Here is a 27,376-nt window from a genome sequence, read left to right on the forward strand (position 1 = left end):
TCTCCCTTCCTGGGAAAACAACAAGAGTCTAATATCAGGCCCCACACTCACCACTGCCCTGTGCCATTGGCCAGTAACTCAATACTGTGATACAATAAAAGATACGAAGCTCATGTGCTCAAAATCCATTCACCGTCATGCATCAACTCATCCTTACATGTTCCTACAGCATATGGGAATGTAGAGACAAACTGCAATAATCAGATGACCGTGCTGTGGATTTGAAAAAAAAAAGTCTTTGTATGTCTAGCCGCAGTTGCGTAAAAGTCCTCTTCCCAGGTGGTTGGTTACGTTGTGCTGTGAGTTGTGCAGTACTCTAACCTGTGATCAGAGGGGCATGTCTTATTTTGAGGCAATGGGCCACAAACACGCGGCGATATGGAGAGGAGAGGACTTATTCACCCAGCGTAGGCCACCGTACGTGTACTCCACCACGTCAGCCAGAGCCAAGCCAGACAGTGAGTGTGCAACTGCATCTGCCTTCATTAGATTCTATTCATGTGTTTTGAGTTGGGTTTGTCAGTGAGGCGAACAAAATAAGATTAGAGTTATGTGGAAGTGAAGATATCAGATAAAGATCACGTAGAGAGCAGGGTTAACGTTTGTTTTTCGGCTCGCTATGGAAAATCTGTCAGCGATAATATTACTCTGTGCTTTTCACTGTGATTGATCTGTTTTTGTGATGTCCTCTGCATGCATTTAGGCAGTGACATTTCCATGGTGAGCAACGTCACCATTTGACCTGAGCCAGCGTTGTGACTGGAAGTCCCATAAAAGGTATGGTTGACTTCTTCTTTTTAGTGTTTAAGGGTTCTGAGTCCAGACAAATACGTTTCACATCATTTAGTTTCAATCTGTTTTTTTCCCCCGACATTATGACCAGTTTTTACAATGGCGTGTAAAACCAGTGTGTGTTGGGTTGTTAGAACAGTTAAGATAAAGGCTTTTACATCTGCCACAACGCATGAAGGGCATGTGCATGGTAAAGCAGTTCAAACTGTTGTTTTCTTTGACATTAAGCATTTAATGGGCCTATTCCCAAAATATTATCTGCCCAGTGGGTTGGTCATTATTGATCAAAGGCTGGTGAGAGGTAAACATGGCGCTCATTAAGCAGCGGAGGAGTCCCACAAGCAGCCAGGGATCTGAAGGCCCATCTCTCCTCATCTCCTCTATAGCAAGAGAAATCTCACACCCCCTGGGATTCTCCCTCTCTCTTTCTCTCTCTCTCTCCTCCTCTTTCTGTCTGCTCTCTAACTCTCATGACTTTTACTCCCTTTCAACCTCTCTCTCTCTCTCTCTCTCTCTCTCTCTCTCTCTCTCGCTCTCTCTCTTCATCTGTCAGTACTCATCTCTCTCTCTGTCCTGTCTTTATTTCTCTTCATCTGCACTCTCTTTCAAATGATAGACAATAGAAGTCCATCTTCTCTCTTGAATAAGTCATAGTTTCTTTTCCCAATATGGCCTTTCATAACAGGCATCTCTGTGTGAGAGCGTCCGTATCCTCAACAAGACTACTGCAGTCTTGCGTTGCGTTCTGTGGAAGCCTCGGGGATGTAGTTACTCGTTGGATGGACAAGATAACGAGTCTGCAATGACCGTGACATTCCACTGACAGATGGTAGCATGGTCCTCCACCTCCTCTCTGTCGTTGTCTCGTTGGGTTTGTCTTGTTCACTTAAACACACACACACACACAGAGACACACACAGACACACACACACACTTTACATACTGTATGTGTGTTTATGTGAACTTATGATACACACTTAGAGACACAGGAGGTGTAAGACTGGGGGGACACGATGCTGAATCTCAGCTCACAGCTCTTGTTTATGGTTGTAGTCCAGCCAGACTGTTTGGAGACAATTCCCACTAGGAGGACCCGGGCAGTATAAAAGCCAACGGGGGTCCGGCTCTCTTCAGTCCACCACTGGGAGACCAGCGACACATATTCCCTCACACACACAGACACACACACACGCACACACACACACACACATGCACACACTCAGGGACGCGTGGCAGGGATTCTTCTAAGGTAATGGACTTCTCAGACTTCACAGATGAGTGTGCACAGCGAGTTGTTCATTTCATTTCATTTCACTTTCCTGCTTTTTATGACTTTGACTTTCATTTCTGGCTCATGGTGCTCTTTCCTCTTTGCTGCAGTGCTTACTCACTCCCTCACACATAGCCATCAGAGCTTGGTGAACATGTAACTGAGAAGAAAAAAAAGTTATTTTAAGTAACTAGCTAAATGTGTGTATATATTTAAAACAGTAATATGCATTAGAACATTGGTTAATATGATTTGTTTGAATTCTGAAGAACTCATCAACAATTCTGAAGAAGCTATTCATCTCTTTATCATCTTAATAGGATTAATGTTTAATGAGGCAACTGATATGTATGTACTGTATGTGAAATGTTCTCGTTAACATTCATAATTACATTTCTAAAGATTGAATAAAGATATATTTAGATACTATATTTAGATACTATATTTCATTTAATGTTTCAGTCTTCAGTTTTAAAACATCTACATTATTTAAAAGATCCATTTTGCTTCCAAGAGTTCTGCGATTGCAATCGCTTTCCCATCTTCTCATTAAAGATGTGCAGAAGCTACTGACTTCAGCAGGTAGTGTCTGTCAATGGCGAGCGTACCGTACAGCAGGTAGTGCCTCTATGTGGTAAAGTGAGTGACTGTGTGGATGGCGGCACCATGGGGCTCTGGAGCAGAAATAACTCTATTCCGTCCGCATGCCGAGCCTCTCTGCTTGCGCTCACAGTTTGAACCTCCTAAAATGTCGATATCAGTTAGTAGCACTGCCTTCAAGAGATGTTTACTTCACAACTCTGGAAAATTAAAGTTGCTGAACTCGAGTGAACTCTCTGAGTGAGCGCTCTGCTGGCGTAACCTCACCCGTTCTCCCTTTCTTTCTCCCATTGTACAGAAAAACAAGAAAGAAAGAAAGAAAAAAAACACGAGACGAGAACAAACGTGAGAGACGGAGTCGACCGGAGGACAGAGCCGGACGCTCACCATGGCCACCCTGGTCATCGTCAACGACTCCTTCGGGAACATCTCGATCTACAACGAGGTGACCTACGAGGACGACGACGCGGCCTCGTGCCACCACGTGGTGCCGCCGGAACACCAGAAGCAGCTCATCCCGGCCGTCTACGCCCTCATCTTCCTCTTCGGCACCGTCGGCAACAGCCTGGTGCTGCTGGTCCTCTGCCGGCGTGGCCCTGGTCGCCGGACGGTGGCCAACACCTACATGGTCAACTTGGCGCTGTCCGACCTGCTCTTTCTTCTCAGCCTGCCCTTCTGGGCCGTCCAGTACGCGCTGGACTATCACTGGCCGTTCGGCGCGTTCATGTGCAAGGCGTGCAGCGCCACGCTGACGCTCAACCTCTACGCCAGCATCTTCTTCATCACCTGCATGAGCGCCGACCGCTACCTGGCCATCGTGCGGCCGCTGCGCTCGCAGAGCTGTCGCCGCCTGTGCCGGGCGCGGTTGGTCAGCGGCGCGGTGTGGCTGCTGGCCGGCTGCGCCACCGTGCCCGTGCTGGTGTTGCGCAACACCGCGCAACTCGGGCAGGAAGTGACCGCCTGCGTTCTGCACTACCCGAGCGACGGCTGGGTGACCGGGCTGGCGCTCACCAAGACCATCGTGGGCTTCCTGCTCCCGCTGGTAGTCATCGTCACCTGCTACTGCGAAATAGGGCGCCACCTGCTGGCCGCGACAACGACAGGTGGGACGGGGACGGGCGCCGGCGCCGACAGCCGCGGCGGCGGCCCAGACAAGGCGGCCGGCGGCGGTCACTCGTCGGGCACCAACAACGTGGACCACGTGCTGAGGATGGTGGTGGCAGTGGTGCTCGCCTTCTTCCTCTGCTGGTTCCCCTTCCACACTGTGACGCTGCTGGACGTCCTCCACCACCAGGGGGCGATGCGGGGCTGCTGGGTGCGTCGCGCCGTCGAGACGCTGCTGCCCTTCACCAGCTGCCTGGGCTTCTCCAACAGCGCCGTCAATCCCTTCCTCTACTGCTTCGTGGGGAACCACTTCCGCGAGCAGCTCAGCGGACGCTGGGGGAACCGGAGGCTCGGAGGAGGAGGAGGCGGAGGAGGAGGGGTCAGTTTGGGGGGAGGAGGTGGGCCTGGGGGGTCCTCGCAGCATATAAGGGGGTCCTTCAGCACGCGCCTCAGCTCGCTCTCGCGCAAACTCAGCGACCTCAAGGACCTGGGGGCTCCCGAGAGCCCCGCACCTGTCTGACATCCCATAATAAGGACAGGCAATGTGTGTGTGTATGTGTGTGTGTGTGTGTGTGTATTTGGGTGTAAAAGGGGTGAGGGTGACATGGGCTGGGATGTGGATGTATGTTGGTGTTGTGAGGGGTTGAGGGTGGGGGGTGCATGTGTGTGCGGGGATGAGTAGAGGTGCTCTTGCTGTGGATGGGACTTGGTTTGACATCCCATAATTGAGCACTTGGAGGTGGGGTGTGTGTGTGCATACTGTATGTGCTTGTGTGCGTGTGTGTGTGTGTGTGTGTGTGTGTGTGTGTGTGTGTGTGTGTGTGTGTGTGTGTGTGTTTGAGAGCGCTGGGGGTCACGGATCACGGAAGACGAGTGAAAAAACCAAGGACAAGTCATCCTCGGAGACAACCAGAGGTGTGACATCCCATAATTAAGCTGCAGGCCTGACATAAAGGAGAGTGAAGGGAAAGCGGGCTCTGTCCCCTCCACAGCCATCGATTCTGCGCCAGCTAACCTCCATTTTATCACCCGGGCCTTATGGGGATTAATGTCCTGAAAACGCGGTGTTCTCTTAAGATTGATTACAGACAGTCCGTCGTGAGAAGACCCAGAACTATGCCAGACTACTCAGCCACAATCTCAGAATAACACCCCGCTGTTTGACCTCTTTTAGAGGGGAATTAATACGGACAGGTATCAAGCCTATATTCTTTTCTTCTCTCAGCAATGACTGACTTTTATTTTCTTTAACCAACACTGAAAATAAGCATGACAATCACTGAGGACTCTAACTAATAAAACAGATCCTCCTCCACAAGCAGGCTCTGTGTGTATCTGCAGTGCGTCTCTCTCTCTCTACCTCTCCCCCTCTCTCTCTCTCCAGCTCACTACACAGGAGGTATTTACAAGCCAGCATTCCTATAAGTGGTGTGAACAATCAGATTAAGGGAAAACAGATGGGATTTCTCAGGCACAGCCTCTCATATCCTCGTATGTACTCACGAGACCAGGGACAGGCTGCTTTAGTCTTTGTTTTTATCATCTTATTTGTATTCACTGATTTATTCCAGACATAAGCAGCTCATCTTGATGTGAATAAATGAGTCCTGGCATTATATGTATCAAACTAGAGAGTTACTAAATAGGATGATTGTTATGGTAAATTTTATGGACCATGATAATTTGTTTCTAAATATCTCTAATTATATGTTTTGTTACTCCTTGTTCCTGAGCATAATCAAGAAGGATTTTAAGTGATGAGCTGCTGAGATTGCAAAGTGCTGGTATCCAAAGCTATATTACAATGAGTGATTATATAGAAACAATGAATGATGGCCTGGCCAAGACAGCAGGTAGAGTTGACGGTCAAATTTGGAAAATGTGTTTCCTCTTTTGACCAGCAGGGGGAGGAAGATGACTGCAGTTTCATCTGACTGGCAGGTGCTCTTTGGAAGCCAGTACAAAGATGCCAACCTGCGGCAACAGTTTTACCAAATCAAACCTTCAAAATGCTGTGTCACATTATTACTATTTTATGTGTCTGTTTCTTTAAAATGTCATGCAGGGAGAAAGAGCAAGAAAGAAAGAAAGTTAGAAAGCTGTTGCGTGTGAAGAGAGAGAGAGAATGTGTGTGAGAGGAAGAGAGATAGAGAGAGAGAGAGCAGGCAGCAAATGAAAGCGATTGTGTGTGTGTGTGTGTGTGTGTGTGTGTGTGTGTGTGTTTGGGGGACGAGACCACAGAAGTTCAGAATATAGTCATGAGATACAGACTGCGAGAGGAAAGAGTCACAATCACAGCCAGATGAGTCGCTACACGACCTCAGCCTACCGCACGTCCTCAGCCTACCGCACGTCCTCTCCATCTGACCACGGCAGAAGTGGGTTTCCAAATCACCTGACACGCCACGGAGGACCAACACTGGACCACCGCATCACTGTATGAGACAATGAATTAAACTGAAGGCTGAATAAAATGCTGATAAGTGCAATTCCTGTAGCCTCATCAAAGATAATGTCATCTGACCAAAATCATTAATTCAAGGTTTCAAGGAGTTTGTTGTAAGTGAAAAAGAAGATTCAATAAAACACACCTTGTAATACAATGTGTTACCTACAAAGAGTAAGACCTATCAGTATATAAAAAAGGACAGAAAACAATGCCAATTTGTACACACAAAAAACAACAACAAAAAATATGACATATAACATATCACACACCCCAATGATGAATCACAAACACAAACAAAGTCTATGCAACAATGCCACCTCAGCACAGGCCTGAGATGAAGGCAGTCAGGAGACCCAAACTGCTGAGCTGACTAATGGTGTGTATGCAGGGCAGGATAGGGCCTCTGGCGGCCCGTCCAAACCCCTGACTGTGCAGGGACGAGAGCCCAGCATCCAGCCTTGTCCTACTCCCACCGCAATAATCAGCTGTGTGGATGCGGACGCACGTGTGCTATTCTTATATCTTAATGCAAGGGGCTGTTTCCTGTTTCTTATCTTATTAGTCCAGCACTTAACCCCTGCTTGACCCCATGGGCCTACCACGTGTGTGTGTGTACGTGCAAGGACTCTGTGTGGGTCAGAATGTGTGATGACTGTCAAGGGGTGTGTATTGAATGATTTTGTTTGTGTTCTGTTACCAGCCTAGAGCTTCTACGCACTCTTCACTGACTAAAAAAAAAGGTCTTCTAACTGACATTTTCCACCTTTTCTTAGTGTTGTGATGCAAAACCTACTGTAGCTTTGAAGTAACTTCCTGCCAAACCCTGAGCATCATTTCCTGTTGAAGGAAAGAGTACTCTGCAGTTCAGGCATTCGGGTTAGAGATACCGGCGTAAAACACACACACACATACGCAGAGATCAACCATCACAGGGAGAGACAGCAGAGAGAGCAGCAGACGCCGCGAGACGCACTACGCGATGGACTTTGTACCTGTGTACCACGGCCCCATTGGCAAAGCCCTGTGTGAGCGGAGACTATGCGATGCGGGCAGGGATGGCAGCTACCTCATCCGAGACAGCGAGTCGGTGCCCGGAATGTACTGCCTGTGTGTGCTGTGAGTTACGTCTTTTGCATACTTTTCTTATCTGACACGATTTTGCAGAACTGTGACAACACGTTCCTTTTTGAGACATGTTCACTCATGACTTTTTCCATGACTTGTGCTGAACAAACAAGTAAATAAATGTGTTACTTGTTAATTTAGTATTAGTATCAGTTTTTATCAATTACTATCAATTATTATTTTTTTAGGGAGAGGGGTTGTATGCATTTTAAAAGTTCTGCAGCTTCCTATACCATGAGAATAATAAAATATTGTTAAGGCCTACAAGCAGGCCTGTTTTTTTTACACGTTTTACCTGTGGCAACTCAGAGAGGTATCTGACCTTGAGTATGACTTCTCCATCGACAGGTGTAAAGGCTACGTCTACACGTATAGGCTACATCAGGATGCAGAGGGATCTTGGGCGGCTGATGTGAGTCAAACCCTGCAGACCTACACACACACACACACACACACACACATCCAATTTACCATAAGACTACAACACTTACCAACATTAGGACATTAACTGATAATATCAGTTCCTCTTTTGAAGGAAAAGGTATGTGAAAGTTCAGTATAGCTACAGCACATGCATATTACACCGGGAGACAGAATAGTTAACTAGATCTGCACCTGGTTAAAGAATGAATCAATATTTAATCAACGATGAATCAATTCTTTAACATTAACCCTGGGATCCACTCTGAGAGCCATACTGTAGGTTGCGTCATGCATTCCTTTAGCACATAGCCCTGTAACTGTGTGATGGTACCACACTACTCCCATAGTCACTAAAGCAGGCTTTACATTAACACTTTAACAGCATTAAATAGCAGCTCTTTTCTCCACATCTACCCTCTGTAAAAGCCTGTTTTACGTTGTTAGCCACTCTGAGGCACGATCCGTCATTTTGTCCTACTCTGTGTGCCTCCTGTCCTCCCTCACAAAGGGAGAAAAGTAACAAGTTCAAAGGCTTACACGTAGATATTGTACTCCTAAGTTATTCTTTATATGCATGTGTTTATGTCACTTTTTACGAGGCCTTTGTCTTCTGTGAACTTGTGTATAGATAAAGGCGGACACTGTAAACGTTTAATTGCTAAGTTGTGGAATAATAGCCCAATTTATCAGAGGAGTTTTACCAAGAGAGTTTAACGTTTAAAAAAAAACCTCCTAATTAGAAGTACTTCATCATATGGCTGCTAAAGTACACACAAGTGCAGCTCAGAACAGGCCCAAAATACACAGAAGGATATTTTGCATTTAAAGATCCAACCACTTACTTAGTCATGACACCTGGTATTTTGTGAGGTTTGACTCAATTCAATATAAGACATCTAACAGGAACAGTAATCTTGCTTACAGAGGAACTGAAGCGCCATGTTGAATGCGTCCCTACATAAGACATTATTATCTCCTTAGTTACAGCCTACACAGTAACAATACGATTGTAAAGTGATATTTAGGCTTTTAAGATTTAAAAATCTCCTGCCTCTCAGATTTCTACAAGGGGAAAAACTGTATGTATCAAATGTTTATTACCAGTAAGATCCTTTGTGTTTTCTCAGCGTGAGACAATTTGTGCAATAGACATGTGTGATGTTCCTTTCTCAGCTGTGAGTAAGTAACAAGTAAGTAAGTAGCATATTTATAGCATACAATATCTGTATGCTATTTTATGCAAATGGTTAATTAATTACACTGCGTTTTTTTTTTTTTTTTTAAATGAGAGAGCAATTTACACACAGGCAGATAGGCATCTATAAATAGCCCAGCTGGGTTATGCGAGACCACCGTGAATGCGGAGCCGAGCATGTGGTGACTGTTGTGGTTTTCTTTCTGAGGTTACAAGTCAATGCTACATTTTAGTTTCCTCAACAATCGATCTAAGAGGTAATATAGAGCTTCAGTAAAAACTGCAGAATCTCAACTTCACGCAAGACTCAACCAAGATGCAATTTGCACAAAACTATTTCGTTTTGCAGGTAGTGCTTGTGTTTGTGGTTGACAAAGAGTAGAATTGACCAAATGTTTTAGTATACACAAGTGTAAAGTCTAGTCGAATCAAATTCAATAACTGAGCAAAAATCTATCTGGCAAATAAATACCATGATCCTAAGCACAACATTGGTTGGTCAGCTCAATGCCCCTATACACTGCACAATATCTCTAGCTCATGCCTAAGGCACTTACTCTCTGACCGACTGCACTTTGCCCGTCATCTGTAAGTGTTAAATGCCCCACCTTTTGATCTGAAGAGAGTAAGAAGCGCTACATAGTATGCACAAATATGATCACTAGTTTTAACACTCCAAAATTAGATGTAACACTCACTCCAATGGGTTGATATCAACTCAGAATAGTGTTAAAATCTGCATTAACTGTGTAGATTTATGCCCTGAGGTGTCAGAAAAGCACATTATGGCTTCAAGGCCTGGGAAAGGAAAACCGCACATGTGCAACATGCTTTCGATCAGCACGGCAAGGAAACTGAAGAGTTACATCCATTGCTTCCTGTTTTTCAGACTGCACCAGACCAACAGAAGCGCTTGTTTCGAAAAGTCAAGAACTTGATAAGTGCCTTCGAGAAGCCCGACCAAGGGATCGCCATTCCGCTCCTCTACCCGGTACCTCGGCCCCTCGTACCGACGACGCCCCCGTACATGTCAACCACAGAGCAGCCGACTCCTCCTCCTCGGCCTGCGGGCCAGAATCACAATCAGAACCACAACCAGAACCTGCCCCAGGGACAGCACCAGCACAAGTCCACGCCCCGCGTCAAAGCGAAAAAACGGCCTTCTGTCTGAGGAGTTGGTCTCACGGCATCCCTCCGTAGAGACTCTGGAGTTGAAAGCAGGCCAGATGTTTTCAGTTAATCCTTCCGAGGACTTTCTGGTTATCTCGTCCTCACTCTGTTTCCCGACTTATGTCTCGTCCCCCGACTTCTTCATTTATACCACTTTCTCTCTCCATCTCTCACTCCCTCTCTTTCTCTCTCCATCTCTCACTCCCTCTCTTTACCTCTCTCCTAATTTTTTTCTCCTTATTATGAGGTATAATTCTATGAATTGATTTTTAATTAAATTCAGTGTTTTTATTATTCTCTATTTTTATGACATTTTTTGTCTTGGCTGAGAGTAAGATTGTGGCACTTCTATTTTATTCCACAAATAGAAACCTCAAGTCTATCGCTACAAATCTACAGTAGTTGAAAGGCTTTTCAGTAGAAAGCCATCCTCTGTAACATGGTTGTAGAGTCTGAAGACAAAGATCCTGTTTTCATACAACAATTTGTTACATGACAGACATGTATAGTTCTTCTACCCACAAGACATGTATGCAGGATACAGGCATTTAGCCTTTATCCGCAAGCGCCATTTTGTCAATCGATGAAGGAATCAGTGTTCCTTTGATCTGAAGTGGGGCCTACATTAGTTGTCAAGATCATTTAAGAGGTTGTTACTGTGTTAACTGTATTTAAATACAGTAAATGTATACATTTGTAATGCTGACCATGATAAATAAATACATAAAATAAAGATCAGGTAGGATAGAAACAAACTCTTCTTATATTACTTGGTGTGTATGTGATTATTACTGTAAGTAGAATTATTCTACTAAGTATAAGTATAGTATATATACTCTTTTGATCCCGTGAGGGAAATTTGGTCTCTGCATTTAACCCAATCGGTGAATTAGTGAAACACACTGCACACAGTGAACACACAGTGAGGTGAAGCACACACTAATCCCGGCGCAGTGAGCTGCCTGCTTTAACGGCGGCGCTCGGGGAGCAGTGAGGGGTTAGGTGCCTTGCTCAAGGGCACTTCAGCCGCGGCCCACTGGTCGGGGCTCAAACCGCCAACCCTCCAGTTACAAGTCCAGAGTGCTAACCAGTGGTGCCCATACTATACAGTATATCCATGCACAATCTGTGAACAGCTTGACTAACCAGAACATATCACAGGCCTACAGAAATCTGAGAAGCAGATTTATTATCTTAAAATATGAATGTTGCACTTGTAACACTGTACACAGTGTGTGCATACACACACACACACACACAGTCAGGGTATATTTGTGATGGTGGTAGACTGTGCAAAGAAAACTGCTAGTATGTGGAGCAAAGCCATCCAGCTAGCAGGCTTCAGTGGAGGCTGAGCAGTCAGCAGAGATCTTCAGCAGAGATAATCTTACTATTATTTCCTTAGTTCCTCCTAGACAACAATAATATTACAAATGAGATTTAGGCTTGAATGCCCTGTTTCTCAAATGTATGTGGACCACATACTAGAGAGAGCTATCTTCTATGGTGTTAATTGTGAGATCTACAAATGATCCTCACTTTTATGTTTAGACGTCTCAAAGTTACTTTGATGTTTGGGGATGAAGCACATTTTCACAGTGCATTTGACTAGAAGAGGGCTGTTCTAAGCCATTGTGGATAGGGCTAGCTATGAGATCTTTTTGGTCAATTACAGTAGATTTTTACAATGAAGTACCTCATCTCATTTCTGTCTCAATCTGTTTCTCCTGAGTAATTTAAGGAGGAATATCTGAGATCAAATCGATATATAATTGTAAGAACTAGATGAACCGCATAGCGGTACAAAATATGACCGCCGCTCAGTCCTAAATCTCTAAACAATCACAAGTAGGGCAGTTCATCACAGTTCATCCATTGCAACTGGATTGATGAAAGGTCACTTACACCTGTAGGCTACATTGTATTTGGGAAAAGCAAAAGGTATCAGCATAATGTTATTTATTTATTTATTTATTTATTTATTTATTTATAAACAAAAACATCTCTGTCAGTTCCATGCCGTTTTCAACAGCTATCAAAAACAAATTGAAAAATGAAAGATCATTTTTGGATGGATGGATTTTTTGTGAATGTTTCTTCTTCTACATAAGATTTTAGTCATCTTTAGTTCATGTGATACTTTATTTGTCAATGCACAAATTAAGTAACAGTAGTCTGAACCGTTATTGTTAATGCACAAATTAAGTAACAGTAGTCTGAAACGAAATGCTGTTTTACATCTAACCAGTGGTGCAAATAACTGACATGTCCAAATGGGCCTTGATGAAATGCGTCGCTACTGTTCATACACATTTCAACGGGCCAAAGTTGAAGAGCTTTTGTCCGTTATTGTTCGTGCAAATATAGGCTGATTCATGTTCCCTTGCATTGTGTAACTGAGGTCCATGGCTAGTCTGGCTTTCACCAGACCAAGCTCAATCTTTTAAGAAATCAAAAAATAAATAGCGGGCAGATCAGGCTGGGTTCACCCAGCCTAGTCCATAGGCACCCGATATTGTTTAATTTTCCGATTGAGATATCCACGCTCTGGCTATTCTAAATGCAAAAATGCATCAGGGAGTTATGACAAAACTGTAACTAACAAACTAGATCCTAATAGAAAACTGTTAGCTTCCCTAAGCTACAGGTAGGCTTATAAGGTAGGCCTATTTACAACATAAACTGTCAATAGGCTATGCTGGCGACACAAATAAAATTACAGTATCATACTTACAGTATCAAGCGGACTTAAACTGCCATATCGTGGCGAAAAGTAGTAATAAAATTCACGCAGCTCCATGAGTCAAGGAAAGCGCGAATGAAGTAGCCACTTCTACATGGGACCCACTACACAGTAGCTTAAGCTTAAAGGAGAATTCCGGTGTGATATTGACCTAAAGTGTATTGAAACATGATACCGAGTGTGAACGTATGTCTCATAGCCCATCTCGGCTTGTCCCCTGCACTCCAAAATCTGGCGCTAGTTAGCCGATGCTACCAACAGCTTTTTCAATAGTGGTGCTTCGGCATCGGGCTAGCCATGCAAATAAATCACTGTTTTACACCCATTTACGAGGCTCAATGTATCTCCACACTTCATTGGTAGACTTCAGAGGGCCCTGACATTTAAAACGAGACATTGAGAACTTTGAAGCTGTTGGTATTTTTGCGGCACAAATGAATGGTAGACTATTAATGAACCGGTGGCCGGAAAAAACGTAACATTTTCCAGATTAGGAAATATTCCTTAATTGTGTGTGATTAAATAAAGATGCATAGCCTACAATTGGGGGTAGTAACGTGAGCGCTCATTCAACGTCTATGCGTCTGCGCAAGTGAAACTGAACTTAATCATAAAGACACCTTTCTCAGCAACTTTTCTGTTCAATCAGCATAATTGGCATTACGATCCACCCGACGTTTCCCTTGTCTACCCCGTTAAACTTCAGGCTCTCGTGTTTTGCTGAATGATATAACTCAGCAGATCACCCTAGTAGATAACCAGAATTACAGTCTCTAGAATTGTAGGTCAGAATGTAAACTGGGCCACAGATGGTAAGCACAATTGCATTAACTTAAAACTATCTAGTCGAGTATAACCTAAAACTAGCTTAATTAAAATGCCACAGCCCATACTGATTTTTCCTTTTAGAATATAGATATTAAGAGAATAAATCATTATGCAAATACTTTTACTTTTAATACTTAAAGTACATTTAAAAGCAGGTACTTTTTACTTTTACTTAAGTAGGGTTGTCATTGTGGTACTTTTACTTTTACTAAAGTAAATATTTCTCTGTGTATTTGTACTTTTACTTAAGTACTGAGGTTCAGTACTTCCTCCACCACTGACATTACCTAGGTCCTTGATATTATAAGATTAACGTACCTGCAGTAAAAACCAAGCATGTCCGATAAACATCCTCAGATTTATTTCGGCTTCAAGAAGAAATGGGAATTACATTTCATGTGAACATCATCCTATCCTTATTAGACGTTTTCTGTGGTAAACTACAGTCCTTGTAGGAAGCATCCATTGTTTTTCCAACCCACTTTTAACTTCCAACAAAATTACGTCTCACTGCAACGATGCGCCATCTAGTGGACAAACGACTACTTATCGCCAATACTGGAAATGCAGCCATGATGATGATGATGAATATTTATTTTGGTTTTCTTTTAATCCTACTGAATTTGTAATTATGTATCAGCCGTTCTAATACCGATAGTATGTGGGTGCCTGTGTGTGTGTGCATGTGTATATCTACAGGCTAATGAGTGTACAGTCACTAAATGTACACATTTTGTGTTTTGTGTTTTTTTTAGACCCCCCCCCCCCCCCCATGGATGAAAATTCTACGAAACTTGGCATACCCCCAGAGAATGCCAGGTCAATCATACACATACAATTTGGTGCAGTTCTGAACATCTTAACTGAAGATATGGGGCGATTAAAGCAGAATAATATTGCATTTTCATTTTTTAACGGGGGGGATGAATGAGTGATTATGGGCCAGGTTGATGTGGGCCCTTGAGACCAACATACCATAAAAGATTCTTCATCCTCAGTGCCACGGTTCAGGTAGTTATTTAGGAAAAACTGCTTTTTTTGCGGTTCGGGGGGCCCAGCACGGGGGGGAGTGGCCGCCGGGGACGAAACAATTTTTTTCCATAAAAGTCTAGTGGGGCTACATACCCACCAAATTTCATGTGCCCCGGTGGTTCGGTGTCCCAGGTATCGTTGACCAAAAATTCAGGAAGTAGATGACGAAAAAAAAAAAAAAAAACTTTGACAATCCCTATATGACCGCTTCGCTCTCCATCCATCTTTGAGAACTAAAATTTTCTTTCTCCGCAGCCCTCCAATCCAAGAGAAAGAGAAAATGAGAGAGAGGGAGAGAAAGACAGAAAGATAGAGCACTCCTCATCGCCTGGCAACCACACTCTTAATATTCCGCCATGTGTCGGAGTCAGACTGCACCTTATCACAAGAAGTAATAACAAAATAATAATAATAATAATAATAATAATAATAAAAAAGTCAACGTGAGCTGATTCGGTCTGATTGGGCAGATATGTATGGGCGTGGGCGTGCTGGGAGACCCTCGGCCCGTGTTAAATGGCTCCTCCGGCGGCACGGACAGATGGTGAGAGAGACGCCGCACGTGGGAGGTCAAGGGAGAGGGTGTTGTGACAGGATGGAATGAGGCTGTCTCATGCCGATGATTGCTCAGCTGAATTAGATGTGTTTATACAAGAAGCAGCCAACGGGCGAGAGCAATTGCTACAGTCGCCTATTTTTATTCACCTGGTGGAGCACATCTGTCTACTCCAAAATAATGAGATAATAAGATGTAATGTAAGATACTGAGCTCTTGGATGGACTCCTGGAGTTTGACATTGCAGTCCATGTGGGCACTTTGTCCGAATGCATTTCTTAATTGGGCAGAAATTTGAACATGTCTGTCATCTCCCACTTCTTGAGAGATGTCTGCGACGGGTCTCGTCTTGTGATGTGGCACCTCCACGAAGATGCAGAGGAGATGTACGTGTCTCGACTAGCTTCTGTTTCAGTTTCTTTATGACACGAGAATGATAATGAAATCGAGGCCGCCGGCTAACTGCTGTCAGCTACATAAGACAGCAGACCTTCACTTGAGAATGGGGGAGATTCACTATGAGACACACAGGGAGCTGAGCAATTTGTGGAGTGGAGAGAATGTCAAATCCAATCACTATTTAGATGCTGGGAAAATTGTGGACCAGAGCTGTAGCAAGCACACGTCCATCCCAACACTTCTAGTTTTCACTATTTTATTTTTTCTGACTATTAAAACTTATTTTTCGAAGCACTCCAGAACATCTCTTATCAACCTATGGTCAGATCTGCTATAATTAATGTAATTAATAATGCATTATAAATAATAAAAATAAATGTATTGATAAAATGTACATAACCTGAATACATTGCTACCTTTTTTGCTACAAACATTAGTTATTACAAAATGTTTTGAGATCTCACTAACAGTTAAAAAGGAACTTTAGTGTAACGACCATGATTATTTGTGAGTCATCTTATTGTATTGTAAATGTACAGTACAAAGACTTCATGCTGAACCATTTGACAATGCAGGAGAGGTTAGGCTGCAGTCTCACTGACACGCTTTTATCACCTCCAGAACATGAGTATTCTAAAGTAGTGAGTGAGTGCGTGTTAAAAACATGTGAGGTTAAGTTGATTGTGTAGCCTACACGTTGTCGCTATAATACGTTATATTGAGCTAAATCGCTAGCTTCCTGACCTAGTTAAGTTTTTTGATTCATAACTTTGAGTGCCTCGCCTTTTTAGAAGCCTCAATTTTTTTCTGCTTGCACCTCGCTTTTATAAACTCGAGGCTGTTGCAATGGTCAGTCATAGGGGAACAACTGAATTTGAGCAATTGGAGTTGAAAGAAGTGTGTCAGTCTTAACGCCACTTTAAGGGCCTTAAAGGAGAATTCAGGCGATTTTCACATAAATCTCTGTTTCTCAAGGTCTGTAAGTACGGAAAAAAACACACCCAGAGTGTAGCACTGTAGCTGCCAGCAGCTCTAGTTGTCGGCTGCAGCAACTCATGCTAGATAGTACCGTTTTTTTCATTTAGTTTTTGATTTTTCATACCGACGCGGTGTACTCTGTGATTCTCCTTTAATGTGGTATGGGGAGGTGTTTGGGCTTACAGAAAATATAGACAACACTTGAATTAATAAGAATCTAATGATTCTGAAGTTGACACATAGTTACTTTAATGATCTGTGTATCCCTTTATATTCAGAAGTCCAGGATGGATAGTCTCATAGCAGGTAAGATTCTTTGAAAAACTTGAACTGCGTCTATCGATTAACAATATTAACACTTCAGTATGTATGACAACATATTCAAAATTTTAGCACTTTCTTTTTCTTAAAGCACTTGCTATATACATATAGGTTTTTTTTTTTCTGAGCATATAGTATTCACACTCAAACTCATGACAATAATAATTTCAATCATATTTAAATTAAAGTTGGATATCCTAGAGAGCTTTGTAAGTACCAATATGAGTCACTGACAAGGCCTCTCTTGCACAAAATGTAAACTAGAATTTTTGAGGTGGTCTATTGAACAACCCAAAAATGAAATCAGTCCATCTTTGACGCCTGTAAACAGAGAGTAATGCACGTCTTGCAGCTTTGATTTGCATCTTCAAATGTCCCATCAGTGTAAGAAGCTGTCAAGAAACAAGCGTCCTTTGTCGAAGAATGCAATACACGAATAAATAAATAAATAAATAAATAAATAAATAAATAAATACGTACATAAATAAAGTAAGTAAATAAATAAATAAACAGCATACTTCCATATAGAAAGCTAAGCCACAGCAGAAAAAAATGTTTTGTGCCACTTTAGAAACTCCACCTGGAACATTAATAAAATACCATCATTTTGTCACGATTAAAGGCAGTTGGGATTCCACTCCCCTGAATCTTCCTTTGTTTTAAGTTTTTTTTTTCTGTTCATAAATAGAAATTGTTTGATAAATTCCTCAAATGTCTAAAAACAGGCAGTCTTTGGTGAGGGAGGACAGGGTAAGAGGAAACCAAAAAGAGCCCAAAAGAATCCTATATCCATTGACCAAAAGAAAAAGAAACAGGAGAAAAAGACGAAGAAATCTATCTTCCTGTTTAGCGTGCGCCACCTTGGCGGTCTGCTGTTACCTGCGTCCCACCTCGCTCTGCCTCATGAAGCGAATGTTGTTGGTGCTGTCGGCCAGCTCCAGGTACTGCTCCACAGACAGCACGAAGTAGCCGTCGTAACCGGCCACCCTCCCGACGCTGCGCAGCTGCTCTCGCTCGGCCTCGCTCCAGTCGCGGCTGCCCTCCTCGCCGGCCAGCAGCAGCCTCCGCTCACGTGCCCAGGCCTCCTCGACCGCCCGCTCCCGTGCCGCCTCCAGCAGCTGCTGCCGCGCCTCGTCCGGCGTAGCGCCGTAGCGTACGCTCAGGCACAGCGCGCCGTGACGCAGCTGGATGTCGGCGAAGCGGCGGCTGCGGCCGCCCACCACGGCGGTCATCTGTGAGACGGTGACGTTGACGCCGTTCTCCAGCACGCGCCCGCCACTCAGGCCGCCAAGCGTGGCCAGGTCGTCCTCGACGGCACCGGGCTTGAGGAAGTGGTGCGTGTCGCGGCCGTCCACGGTGAAGCGCAGGCCCGACAGGTACATGGCGCCATTCAGGAGTGTCGCCACGCGACGGCTGTCCTCGCTGGCCACGCCCACAATCTCGGCCGCCACCAGGCCGCGCAGGATGGCGAAGCGCACACCCTTGCCAAAGATGGACGGCAGGGCAGAGAAGCGCGGGCTGCCACCGGGTCCGTCGGACGAGGGGGTGGATGAGACGCACTGCTCAAGGGAGCCAACAGGGGGCGTCATGGGGAGACGGTCCAGAGAGATGAAGTTACGCAGCTGGCGCTGAAGCTCACACTGAATGCCCAGGACAACCTGCACACACACACACACACACACACACACACACCCACGCACGCACGCACGCACCACGCACCACGCACCACGCACGCGCACGCACGCACACACACACACACACACACCACGCACGCACACACGCACCACGCACGCACGCACGCACACACACACACACACACACACAGTAAACAGTGTTACAAGATTAATAAATAAATGTCATAAACTATTTACATGCTATTTACATGCTAAATAAACCAAGTAGGTCTGCCCTTGTTTTATGCTTGTGGAAGGTACACGGTATAGGTATGTTTGGCTTATTTGACTTTCATTGTTCTCATTTGTTGATCATAGCACAAGCATGTGTCAATAACATCCTGTCCAAACATGTTTTTAGCCCGATACCAAATAGGCGGGGAAATCAATGTGGGGAAATCAAAGCATTTCTTGAAAAATACTACCTTTTTTATTATCTTCGGCAGACCATAAAATCACAAACAACACACATGACAGCGGCATTGCGTACGCATGTGGGTGGGGGGATTGCAAAACGAGTCATTTCACTTCTGATCCAACATGTCTGCCACCTACAGTCTGTTTGTGTTGCTAACTGCTAACACAGCTATCCTGCTCCCCAGTTGTGCACCATGGCGTAGGTGGCGCACATACAGTACGTGTATGATTGCTCCCTATTGGACAGCACCTGACTAAAGCCATTAGATGCTCCTGGAGAGAGTGTCTCATTAGTGACAGGCAGATGTGCGAGGGGTGCGTTGGGGGATGGGAGACGTGTGAGCGTGTGTGTGAGAACAGGAGGGGCTGCACCTGTCTGTGGTTAGAGGCCCTGGCCTCATTTGTTCTCTCTCTTTCTCTTTCTGTCTCTGTCTCGGTTTCCTCTTCACTGTTTTCAGTTGTTTTGTTGTTTTTTTTCTGGAGGGCTTTCTCAATTCATCACTCAATATTGTCGTGCTCTTTCAGTTTTTCTCATGTCTCTCCCTCCCTCTCTCCCTCCCTCCCTCCCTCCTTCCTTCCTTCCTTCCTTCCTTCCTCTCTGCTCTCTAACTTGCTCTCTGTCTTCCTTTATCTCTCTCTCTCTCTCTCTCTTGGGCTCTTTCTTTGTGTATCTCTCTCCTTTTCTCTGCTGTCATTCTCTCGGTTTATTCACCGTCGCCCACGCCACTCACCTTGCTGGAGTCCCAGTCCTGGGTCTTGGTTTGCATCTTCATCAGTTCGTACGTCTGCTCCATGCCCGCCGCGTCTGGCTTGGGGAAACCGGGCACCACGTTGTGGAGCTGGAAACCGAAGAGCTGCAGCCAACTGCCAATTTCTGCAGACAGACACACACCATTCAGCCGCAGTCAATTAGAGCCCGTCCAAAAACCACAAGATTTATGGCTCCCATTTCACTAACAGTGTGTGTTCACCACAACACTTTTAGAGAGTAACAAATATGTCTGTTCCTGGCAGTAGGGGTGAGATCCACTACTCAGTGCTCTCTAAGAGCAGTAATGAGCAGAGTTGTTCATTTTGTTCAGACACAGCTCCAAGGACTTACGCCTCTGCTGTATCGACCGGACTCAGGTCTCCACAGCGCTTAATTCTAAAGGTCAACCTCACCTGTTGTGAACTGTGTGACTTCCTCGATGTTCCCGACCGGACAGTTGTTTTTGAAGGCGTAGAGGTTGAAGGGCTTGGGGTTGCGGCTGAGCTCTCCAAAGACGTCATAGTTGGGCGTGGTCCAGCGGCCGGCCACTACGTCGTAGTCCCGCCGGCCGAAGTGCACCAGCTTGGTCTGCGGGTCGAACAGGCCTCCGTGGAAGCCGATGATGAGCTGGAAGGAGGGGTTGGAGTCCTGGTAGATGTCCCCGTAGGGCGTGTAGAGGACCTCTTTCACCACCCGACCACGGCTGTTGAAGATGGCCCGGGGCGTGCCGGTGTTGTCGCACGCCACATAGTACTCCTCGTTGCTGCTGATCTCCATGGCGATGATGTGTCCCTGCAGGTCGTAGTACAGCGAGGTGATCTGGGCGCTGGTGTGGTTGTACATGTGCGTGACGCGCGTCGGGTCGGCCAGGTCGGCGTAGAAGAACTGCAGGTGATGCTGGCCGTCGCCCGAGCGGCTGGCCACGCGGCGGCTCAGCCCGTCGTAGCGGTAGTGGACGCTGCGCTCTGACACGCGGTTGTAGACGCGCGTGAGCAGGCCGTTGGAGTTGTAGTCGAAGATGTCGTTGCCGCGCGCCCGCAGGAAGCCGTCCTCGTCCACGCGGTACTGGATCTCGCCCAGGCGCGTCACGCGGTCGCGCAGGTCGTAGCGGATGGGCGTGAGGCGCGCACTGGCGCCCTGGCTCAGCAGGTTGATGTTGCCGTTCAGGTCGTAGCTGTAACGCCACTGTGGCCGCTCGTTCACCAGCACCGTCTGCAGCTGGCTGTCGGCGTCGTACTCGTATGAGCGCCGCGTGATGTTGCCGTCGGCACCCACGCGGATGTCGCAGGTTGTGACGCGGCCCCAGGCGTCGTACTGGACCGTCATCCAGTAGGCGATGGACTTCAGGATCTCGTACTGGACCTCCACCACCTGCCCGTAGGCGCTAAAGATCTTGGTGTGCTTCATGGCGTGCGTGGTGATCACCTGGTTGAGGTCGTAGTGGATGACGCTGAACTTGCCGAACTGCTCCACGCGGCCAGACACGTCCACGTAGCGGTAGAGATCGATGGGCAGTGGCGTCTCATTGATGGTGGCCTGCAAGCTGGTCACGCGGAAGTTGTTGTAGCTGTAGTCAAAGCGGGCATTCACCAGCCCCTCCTCGCTGAATTTGAAGATCTGCCGTCCCACAAGAGGACCTGTGTGGGAGCAGTCGGAACAAGAGTGAGACCCAGAGGAGCGGAAGACAAAACCTCCAACCCACCACTGATCTAAAACAAAATAATATTATCCATGTTGCACAAAAATAATACAACAAACGAATCATGTTTTCTGATTAAAAGCTCTCAGTGGATATTCTCACATTAGCCCCAAAATCCTTCCTGTGAAGCCCCAATAAATCTCATATGCAGATTAACCAGCATTAATCATTTATGCAACAAGCATTCTTCTAATGTATTTAATGATAATCTGCAAACAATTAACATCAACTGAGGGCCCTCGCACCTCTCAATGCTCCCCGGCTTTGTAATGTTCTAACTACACAATGCCTGGCTTTTAATTAAACTGCATAATGGGCCAGGCCAACAACAGTTATGATTGGGGAATACAGCCTTTAATGCTGGGACATTAATTTTAAGAACACCGTAAATCACACTTCCTATTTGCTCTCTGGATCTGGCAGGCTATGACCGAGCTCAGTCTCCTTTTTCTAAAACAAGACCCTGGCAATAAAATTAATCTGGAGCCTCTGAGAATGACTGCGCTCGGTCATTAAAGAGTGAGATGAGTCTGGTCCCTTCATGGCTGAAACACACATAAAAGGAAATGTCCCCAGAAGTATAGTAAAAACCAACATAACATTACACACAGCCGGTGCTGAGACGGCGGACGGAAGTCACGCGCGCGTGTGCGTGGCGCTTCATTCTTCAGCTCTCTGCGGTTCCGTATCAAGCTCTCTGCTCATTGTTTCGCTCTCATCTGGTTTGATCGCTCGTTCCGGGCCGCAATTAGCATTATCAGGGTCTATCACCGTCTCAAAAGGGCCGTTTGATGTGGGGGAAATGGATAACGTGTGCTGGGAAGGTTAAATTCCACGCAGCCGAGGACGAACTGATAAATCAGAGAGCTGGAGGCAGGGTCAGAATGATTAACAGTATCAGACGGCGCGGGAATGCGGTGCCAGAATCGAAGAGGCTCTTTTTTTCAAAATGGGAAACCCAAAAAGCCCTTCCCAAAACAATCGGCAAATCTTTTACAGACACCTAGTGCAGTACCCCAGAGTGCAAGTGTGATTGGAGCGTCTCCTGAATATTTAAATCTCATCACGAGGCGGGAAGTAATTTAAAAAATCAACACGACACCGTATATACCCACAGAGCTGCTTCGCAGTGAAGTCTGCATAAACATTGCAATCTTCGGTGAGCCACCATGACTGGTCTACGTTAATGCTAATGAATCTCGACTCTTAACCAACCTGAGGTAATGCCAAACAGACACAGGTGAAACTGTTTTTGTGTTACTCACCACAGTACGTATCTACTGAAGCGAATCACCGGATGACATACACTGCTCTCAATGCATCAGATAAATGTATCCACAGCAACCCAGTGTAAAGCACAGCAGCAGTGCAATACATTTAACTTACAGGCAATGTTTTTCATGATCTAATAAGTTTACTAAGTTTGGACCCCACCCTGAAGACCCTTGCAGCCCTCACCTATCTGTCTGTAGCGGATGGTGCAGATGAATCCCTCGTGTGTAAGGTGGACGGTCTTCACCACGCCGGACGAGTCGTTGTGCGTGAAGGTGACCAGTGTGGTGTCGTAGAGGATCTCGGAGAGGCGCGCCTGCTTGGTGTAGCGGTAGAGCGTCCGGCGGCCTGTGCCCAGGTAGAGCGTCTGCAGCAGGCGTCCATCCTGGGCGTAGTCCTGCATCACGGAGGCGCGGCTGTCCGGCGCACTGTAGATGTTGCGGTAGCAGCCCACCGACAGCATGGACTGCAGGCTGTGGCGCACCATGCTGGGCATGGTGACTGAGAGCAGCCGGTCCGTCTGGTCGTACTCGAAGATGTAGCGTCGCTGGCTGTGCAGGAGGAGCATGATGGACTGCAAGGGTCAAAACGGAAAGAGTGGACCGATGTTGAGAAGGGGGCTGTGAAGTGTGAGCGTGCAACTACACACCTTCATACAAAACTACATGCATGCTCAGTTGATATGGGTGCATGTAGAGTAGAGCACCCGATTACAAACACACACACACACACGACTCGACTGATACCTAGTTTAGACCATTTAGAATAACACATAGGGTATGACTGCCTGCCAACTTTATATATAATCACACCTCCTCTGGGGCTTCTGTTGATCCCTCTAAGTACTTAAGCACTTTGCTAACCATAGCACTGCTATTCAGCATAACAACGCAAAGAAAAAACATATTGCATTACATTAACACTGCATTAAAAGTACTAATTACAACATCCAGGGATAAAAGCTAAACAAATTAGGATCAATCAAGAGCTCCACCCATCGGTGTTTGACAGGTCCCCAGGTAAGGGTCATCGCACCTTCTCCACAAATGAGTATGTCCAGATCTTGCCGTTGACCCACGTGCGCGACACCAGCTTGCCGTTGTCGTACTCCAGCTTCTCGGACCAGTTGCCGCGGTGGATGTGGGTCACCTGACCCGTGGCAGAGTAGGTGGCGTTGACCTCGTTGTACTTGCTGCTAGGTGACCACAGGACCGGCCGGCCCTGGGGATCGTACAAGATGCGCAGAGTGAACTTGCGGTGGTCGTCGTAGATCTTGCCCATCCGTGTGGCCGGGTCAAAGTCGATGGAGAGAAGGTTTCGGTTATGGGCCTGTCAGATAAACATCAGAACTCAGAATCAGTGGCAGCTAGTCAAACAGATCAAAATCAATGACAAGAGAGGTGCATTAGGTGCATAGGCACAATTATGCAATTAAACATAATACCAATACTCCAATGTGTTATTTAAGTTTAACTTCTAATGTGCATATGTACATACATATACAGCATATGCTGATAACAGATGAGACTCAAGTGCAGAGAGCAATTGCATTTTTATATAAACATCAGGTAGAGGAAAAATCCAACAGGCTAAATCAAGAAAAACAGTCCACTGTCCAGGTCAAGGAACACGGTAAAGTAAGACAGCACACAAAAACTCACACAGAGGGTGTTTTTACATATAATCCTTTTTAAAAGAACCAAACTCAGTCCACTAAACAGGGAAAGAGGACTCAGATCTTTTTCTGGTGCACTTCAGCTCTGATGGGAGCCTCATTTTTCTCCCTGTTCACACTTTACACTTACTTCCTGTTCACACTTACTCTCTCTGGGGGTCTCAGACATTACTGCTTTTAATTATGGGCTATGTATTTGCTCTGGGTTAGTTATGTATTTTCATCATCATAATTTTAATAACTCAAAGATCCTCTGGCAGAGCCGGGTATGACTGGAGAGGGCGTGGCCATTGTGGTTGCTGTGCTTAAGGCCGAGAGCGTAGCACCAGTGTTTCAAATTTCAACATGTATACTCTAAGCATACTATGGTTACTGTACTATGGTTACTGAATGTATATATACATATTCACATCTATGTTGTCATCATATATATCAATAGCCCACTATATTGACAATAGACCTATTAACATTATATTATTAGACCTATTACTCACTTCTGGTTAGATGCATTTCGTTCTTTAAGTATTTATTTGTCCAATGATGAAAAAATCCAATCTAATAATATATTTATTATAAACACTACACAATTACAGTATGTGAGTAATGTGAACATTCTCTTAAAGCCCCCTAATGATGTCTGTGGTAAGGCAAATTGTGTGATCTTAGTAGCAACAGAAGACTCCGATGCATCCAAATGAACATCTCTCACCATAATACCTCTGATGACAGAATCCTAATGATTTATGGTTAGCGACATACACAAGTCAAGCGTAAACATTGCATATGAGAAACTAATGCATGAGGTGTCAGGCAGGAGAACTAATCTGGGCCATTGTTTGGCCGCTTGGCCAGCCTGCTGTGCGTACTGTACGTGCTGATTTGGTCCTGTAATGAACTCTGGAGGTGTTTTAAATGGCACTCTCTCACTCACTCTTTCCCCTGCTGCTCAGAAAACCATTGACATTTGGCACCCTGTCATTTTCTTGCTCTGTTCAATATTTCCATGAGGCTGTTATTAGCAGTCATTAAATCTGACATTATAGCAGAAGTTTCTCTTTTTTTTCTTCTTTCTTTCCAAGCGGCGGCGCTGAAGGACGTTGTTTCACACACTGCGACTGGAACGTGTGAGCGAAGAGTGGGCTGTGTCCTGTGCGTATACCAACGTGTCTGAGCACACAATAACACACACACATGCACACACACACATACACATGCACACACATGTTCCACTGCAGACTGTGTTTGTTGCAGTGTATGGTCACTGTGGTCACAGTAACAGTGAGTCGGGGATTAGGTGTGTGTGTGTGTGTGTGTGTGTGTGTGTGTGTGTGTGTGTGTGTGTGTGTGTGTGTGTGTGTGTACAGTATGTGTGTGTGTGTGTGTGTGTGTGTGTGTGTGCACTCTGTGTGACTCAATAAGGTCATAATGTTGTGATGAGGTCTTTTGAGAGTGAGAATGAACTCATTCCCCTTCTTTATTCAGGCATTTGTTTAGTCCTTTCTGCTGACTCAAATAGACACTCATTATTCCGGCGCTAGTTTAGACAAGGGGGCCCTGGTGTGTTTGGACGCTGATTGAAAAACTAATCTCATAATGTGTATGAGTAAGGTTCTGTTATATCAATTCAATCAAAAGCAGGAGTTAACCTCAATAAATCTCTGATGACAGCAATTAATATGGCGTCAAGTGCTGGAGTTCATTGTTTGTTTATGCAAATTCAATGAACAGTGCTAAAAGATCTTGATGGTTTCCACTGAAGTGATCGGTGTGATTGAAATGGGACAGTGGACAATCATGACAAGATAATCATGTCCCCCAAGACATTCATGATCGTGACCAAGAAATTGTCTGTGCTGAGCAGGATGTGATGACTAATAATGATGGTGATTTTACAAGGATGATCAGAATAACGATCATAAAGACGCAGATGCAAGTCATTAAAATCATTCTAAAATAATGACTTATAGCTCCTTGCTCTCTCATCTAAATTGTACCAATGGGCTTTACAATATGAGAGTGAATTGAGATGATTGAGTTACAAGACGACAGTGCCTTCTGAACAACCTCCCACTCACTACATAGTGATGGGGTCAATGTGGAGGTGGTTAGCACCTACAAATATCTGGGTCTCCACCTGGACAATAAACTGGACTGGTCAGCCAACACGGATGCACTCTACAAGAAAGGGCAGAGCACGCTGTACTTCCTGAGGAGGCTGCGGTCCTTCAATGTGTGCAGTAAGCTCCTCAGGATGTTCTACCAGTCTGTTGTTGCCAGTGTCCTCTTCTATGCAGTAGTGTGTTGGGGAGGAAGCACAAGGAAGAAGGACGCGGGGCGAATTGACAGGCTGGTAAGGAAAGCTGGCTCTGTAGTGGGAGCTGAACTGGAGTGCATCACTTCACTATCTGACAAAAGGACCCTGAACAAACTGATCAACATCTTGGACAATGAGTGTCACCCACTCCACAGCACCATTGTTAAGCAGAAGAGCCTGATCAGCTGGAGACTTCGCTCACTGCCTTGCACAACGGACAGACTGAGAAAATAATTTGTCCCCAGGGCCATTGAACTGTTTAATGCCTCACTTAAGGGAAGAGGAGAGATAGACTTCTCTGCATAGTCTGTCTGCCTCTTCACCCCCTCCATGTTTGGTACTGTCTGTCCACTAGTCACTTGTACCACTGTCTTTATGCCTCACTGTTTGCGTGATATATTAGCACATTAGCACATATGCATAACCCCCCCCCCCCCCCCCCCCCCCCCTCCATGCCACAGCCGAACTGTGGCCACACTTATATATTTTCTTAAATAGTTAAATATATAGATATATAGACTTTACTTTACTTTACTTCTGCATTGTTGCACTGTTGGACTTACTCATTTGCACTGTTGGACTTACTCATT

At 45.4% G+C, this 27,376-nt stretch overlaps 3 protein-coding genes across 8 annotated transcripts in view; 2 read left to right on the plus strand and 1 right to left on the minus strand.

Annotated features, from left to right (window-relative positions):
• The first annotated feature begins 319 nt into the window (after positions 1-319).
• LOC121694767 (type-2 angiotensin II receptor-like) lies at positions 320-25,787 on the plus strand. Of its 6 annotated transcripts, none has more exons than XM_042075100.1 (3): positions 320-458; positions 704-777; positions 2,961-5,081. In XM_042075100.1, the coding sequence occupies exon 3, from the start codon at positions 3,051-3,053 to the stop codon at positions 4,284-4,286; it is 1,236 nt and encodes a 411-aa protein (XP_041931034.1). In that variant the 5' UTR covers positions 320-458; positions 704-777; positions 2,961-3,050; the 3' UTR covers positions 4,287-5,081. The 6 variants fall into 6 exon arrangements, 4 of the variants coding, with proteins under 4 accessions (XP_041931034.1, XP_041931035.1, XP_041931036.1 ...); XM_042075102.1 differs by having other exon boundaries at positions 356-417; XR_006025887.1 differs by lacking the exons at positions 320-458; positions 704-777 and adding exons at positions 1,397-2,041; positions 25,767-25,787 and having other exon boundaries at positions 2,961-4,388.
• On the plus strand, positions 7,084-10,883 carry sh2d1ab (SH2 domain containing 1A duplicate b). Its single transcript, XM_042075104.1, has 3 exons — positions 7,084-7,331; positions 7,689-7,752; positions 9,848-10,883. The coding sequence occupies exons 1-3, from the start codon at positions 7,195-7,197 to the stop codon at positions 10,127-10,129; spliced, it is 483 nt and encodes a 160-aa protein (XP_041931038.1). The 5' UTR covers positions 7,084-7,194; the 3' UTR covers positions 10,130-10,883.
• The window catches only part of LOC121694939 (teneurin-1-like), a 206,212-nt gene continuing 194,343 nt past the window's right edge, over positions 15,508-27,376 (minus strand). The window contains 5 exon segments of the mRNA XM_042075340.1: positions 15,508-18,643; positions 19,807-19,949; positions 20,240-21,463; positions 22,984-23,371; positions 23,833-24,126. Coding sequence (XP_041931274.1) covers positions 17,861-18,643; positions 19,807-19,949; positions 20,240-21,463; positions 22,984-23,371; positions 23,833-24,126 — 2,832 coding nt within the window. The 3' untranslated portion in view covers positions 15,508-17,860.

The sequence above is a fragment of the Alosa sapidissima genome, chromosome 20 (genome assembly GCF_018492685.1).
Source record: "Alosa sapidissima isolate fAloSap1 chromosome 20, fAloSap1.pri, whole genome shotgun sequence".
NCBI lineage: Eukaryota > Metazoa > Chordata > Actinopteri > Clupeiformes > Clupeidae > Alosa > Alosa sapidissima.

Coding starts and splice junctions, on each gene's coding strand:
- LOC121694767 (XM_042075101.1), top strand. CDS start 3,051: ATGGCCACCCTGGTCATCGTCAACGACTCCTTCGGGAACATCTCGATC.
- sh2d1ab (XM_042075104.1), top strand. CDS start 7,195: ATGGACTTTGTACCTGTGTACCACGGCCCCATTGGCAAAGCCCTGTGT. Junction 7,332..7,688: donor ATGTACTGCCTGTGTGTGCT/GTGAGTTACGTC, acceptor CTCCATCGACAG/GTGTAAAGGCTACGTCTACA. Junction 7,753..9,847: donor AGGGATCTTGGGCGGCTGAT/GTGAGTCAAACC, acceptor CCTGTTTTTCAG/ACTGCACCAGACCAACAGAA.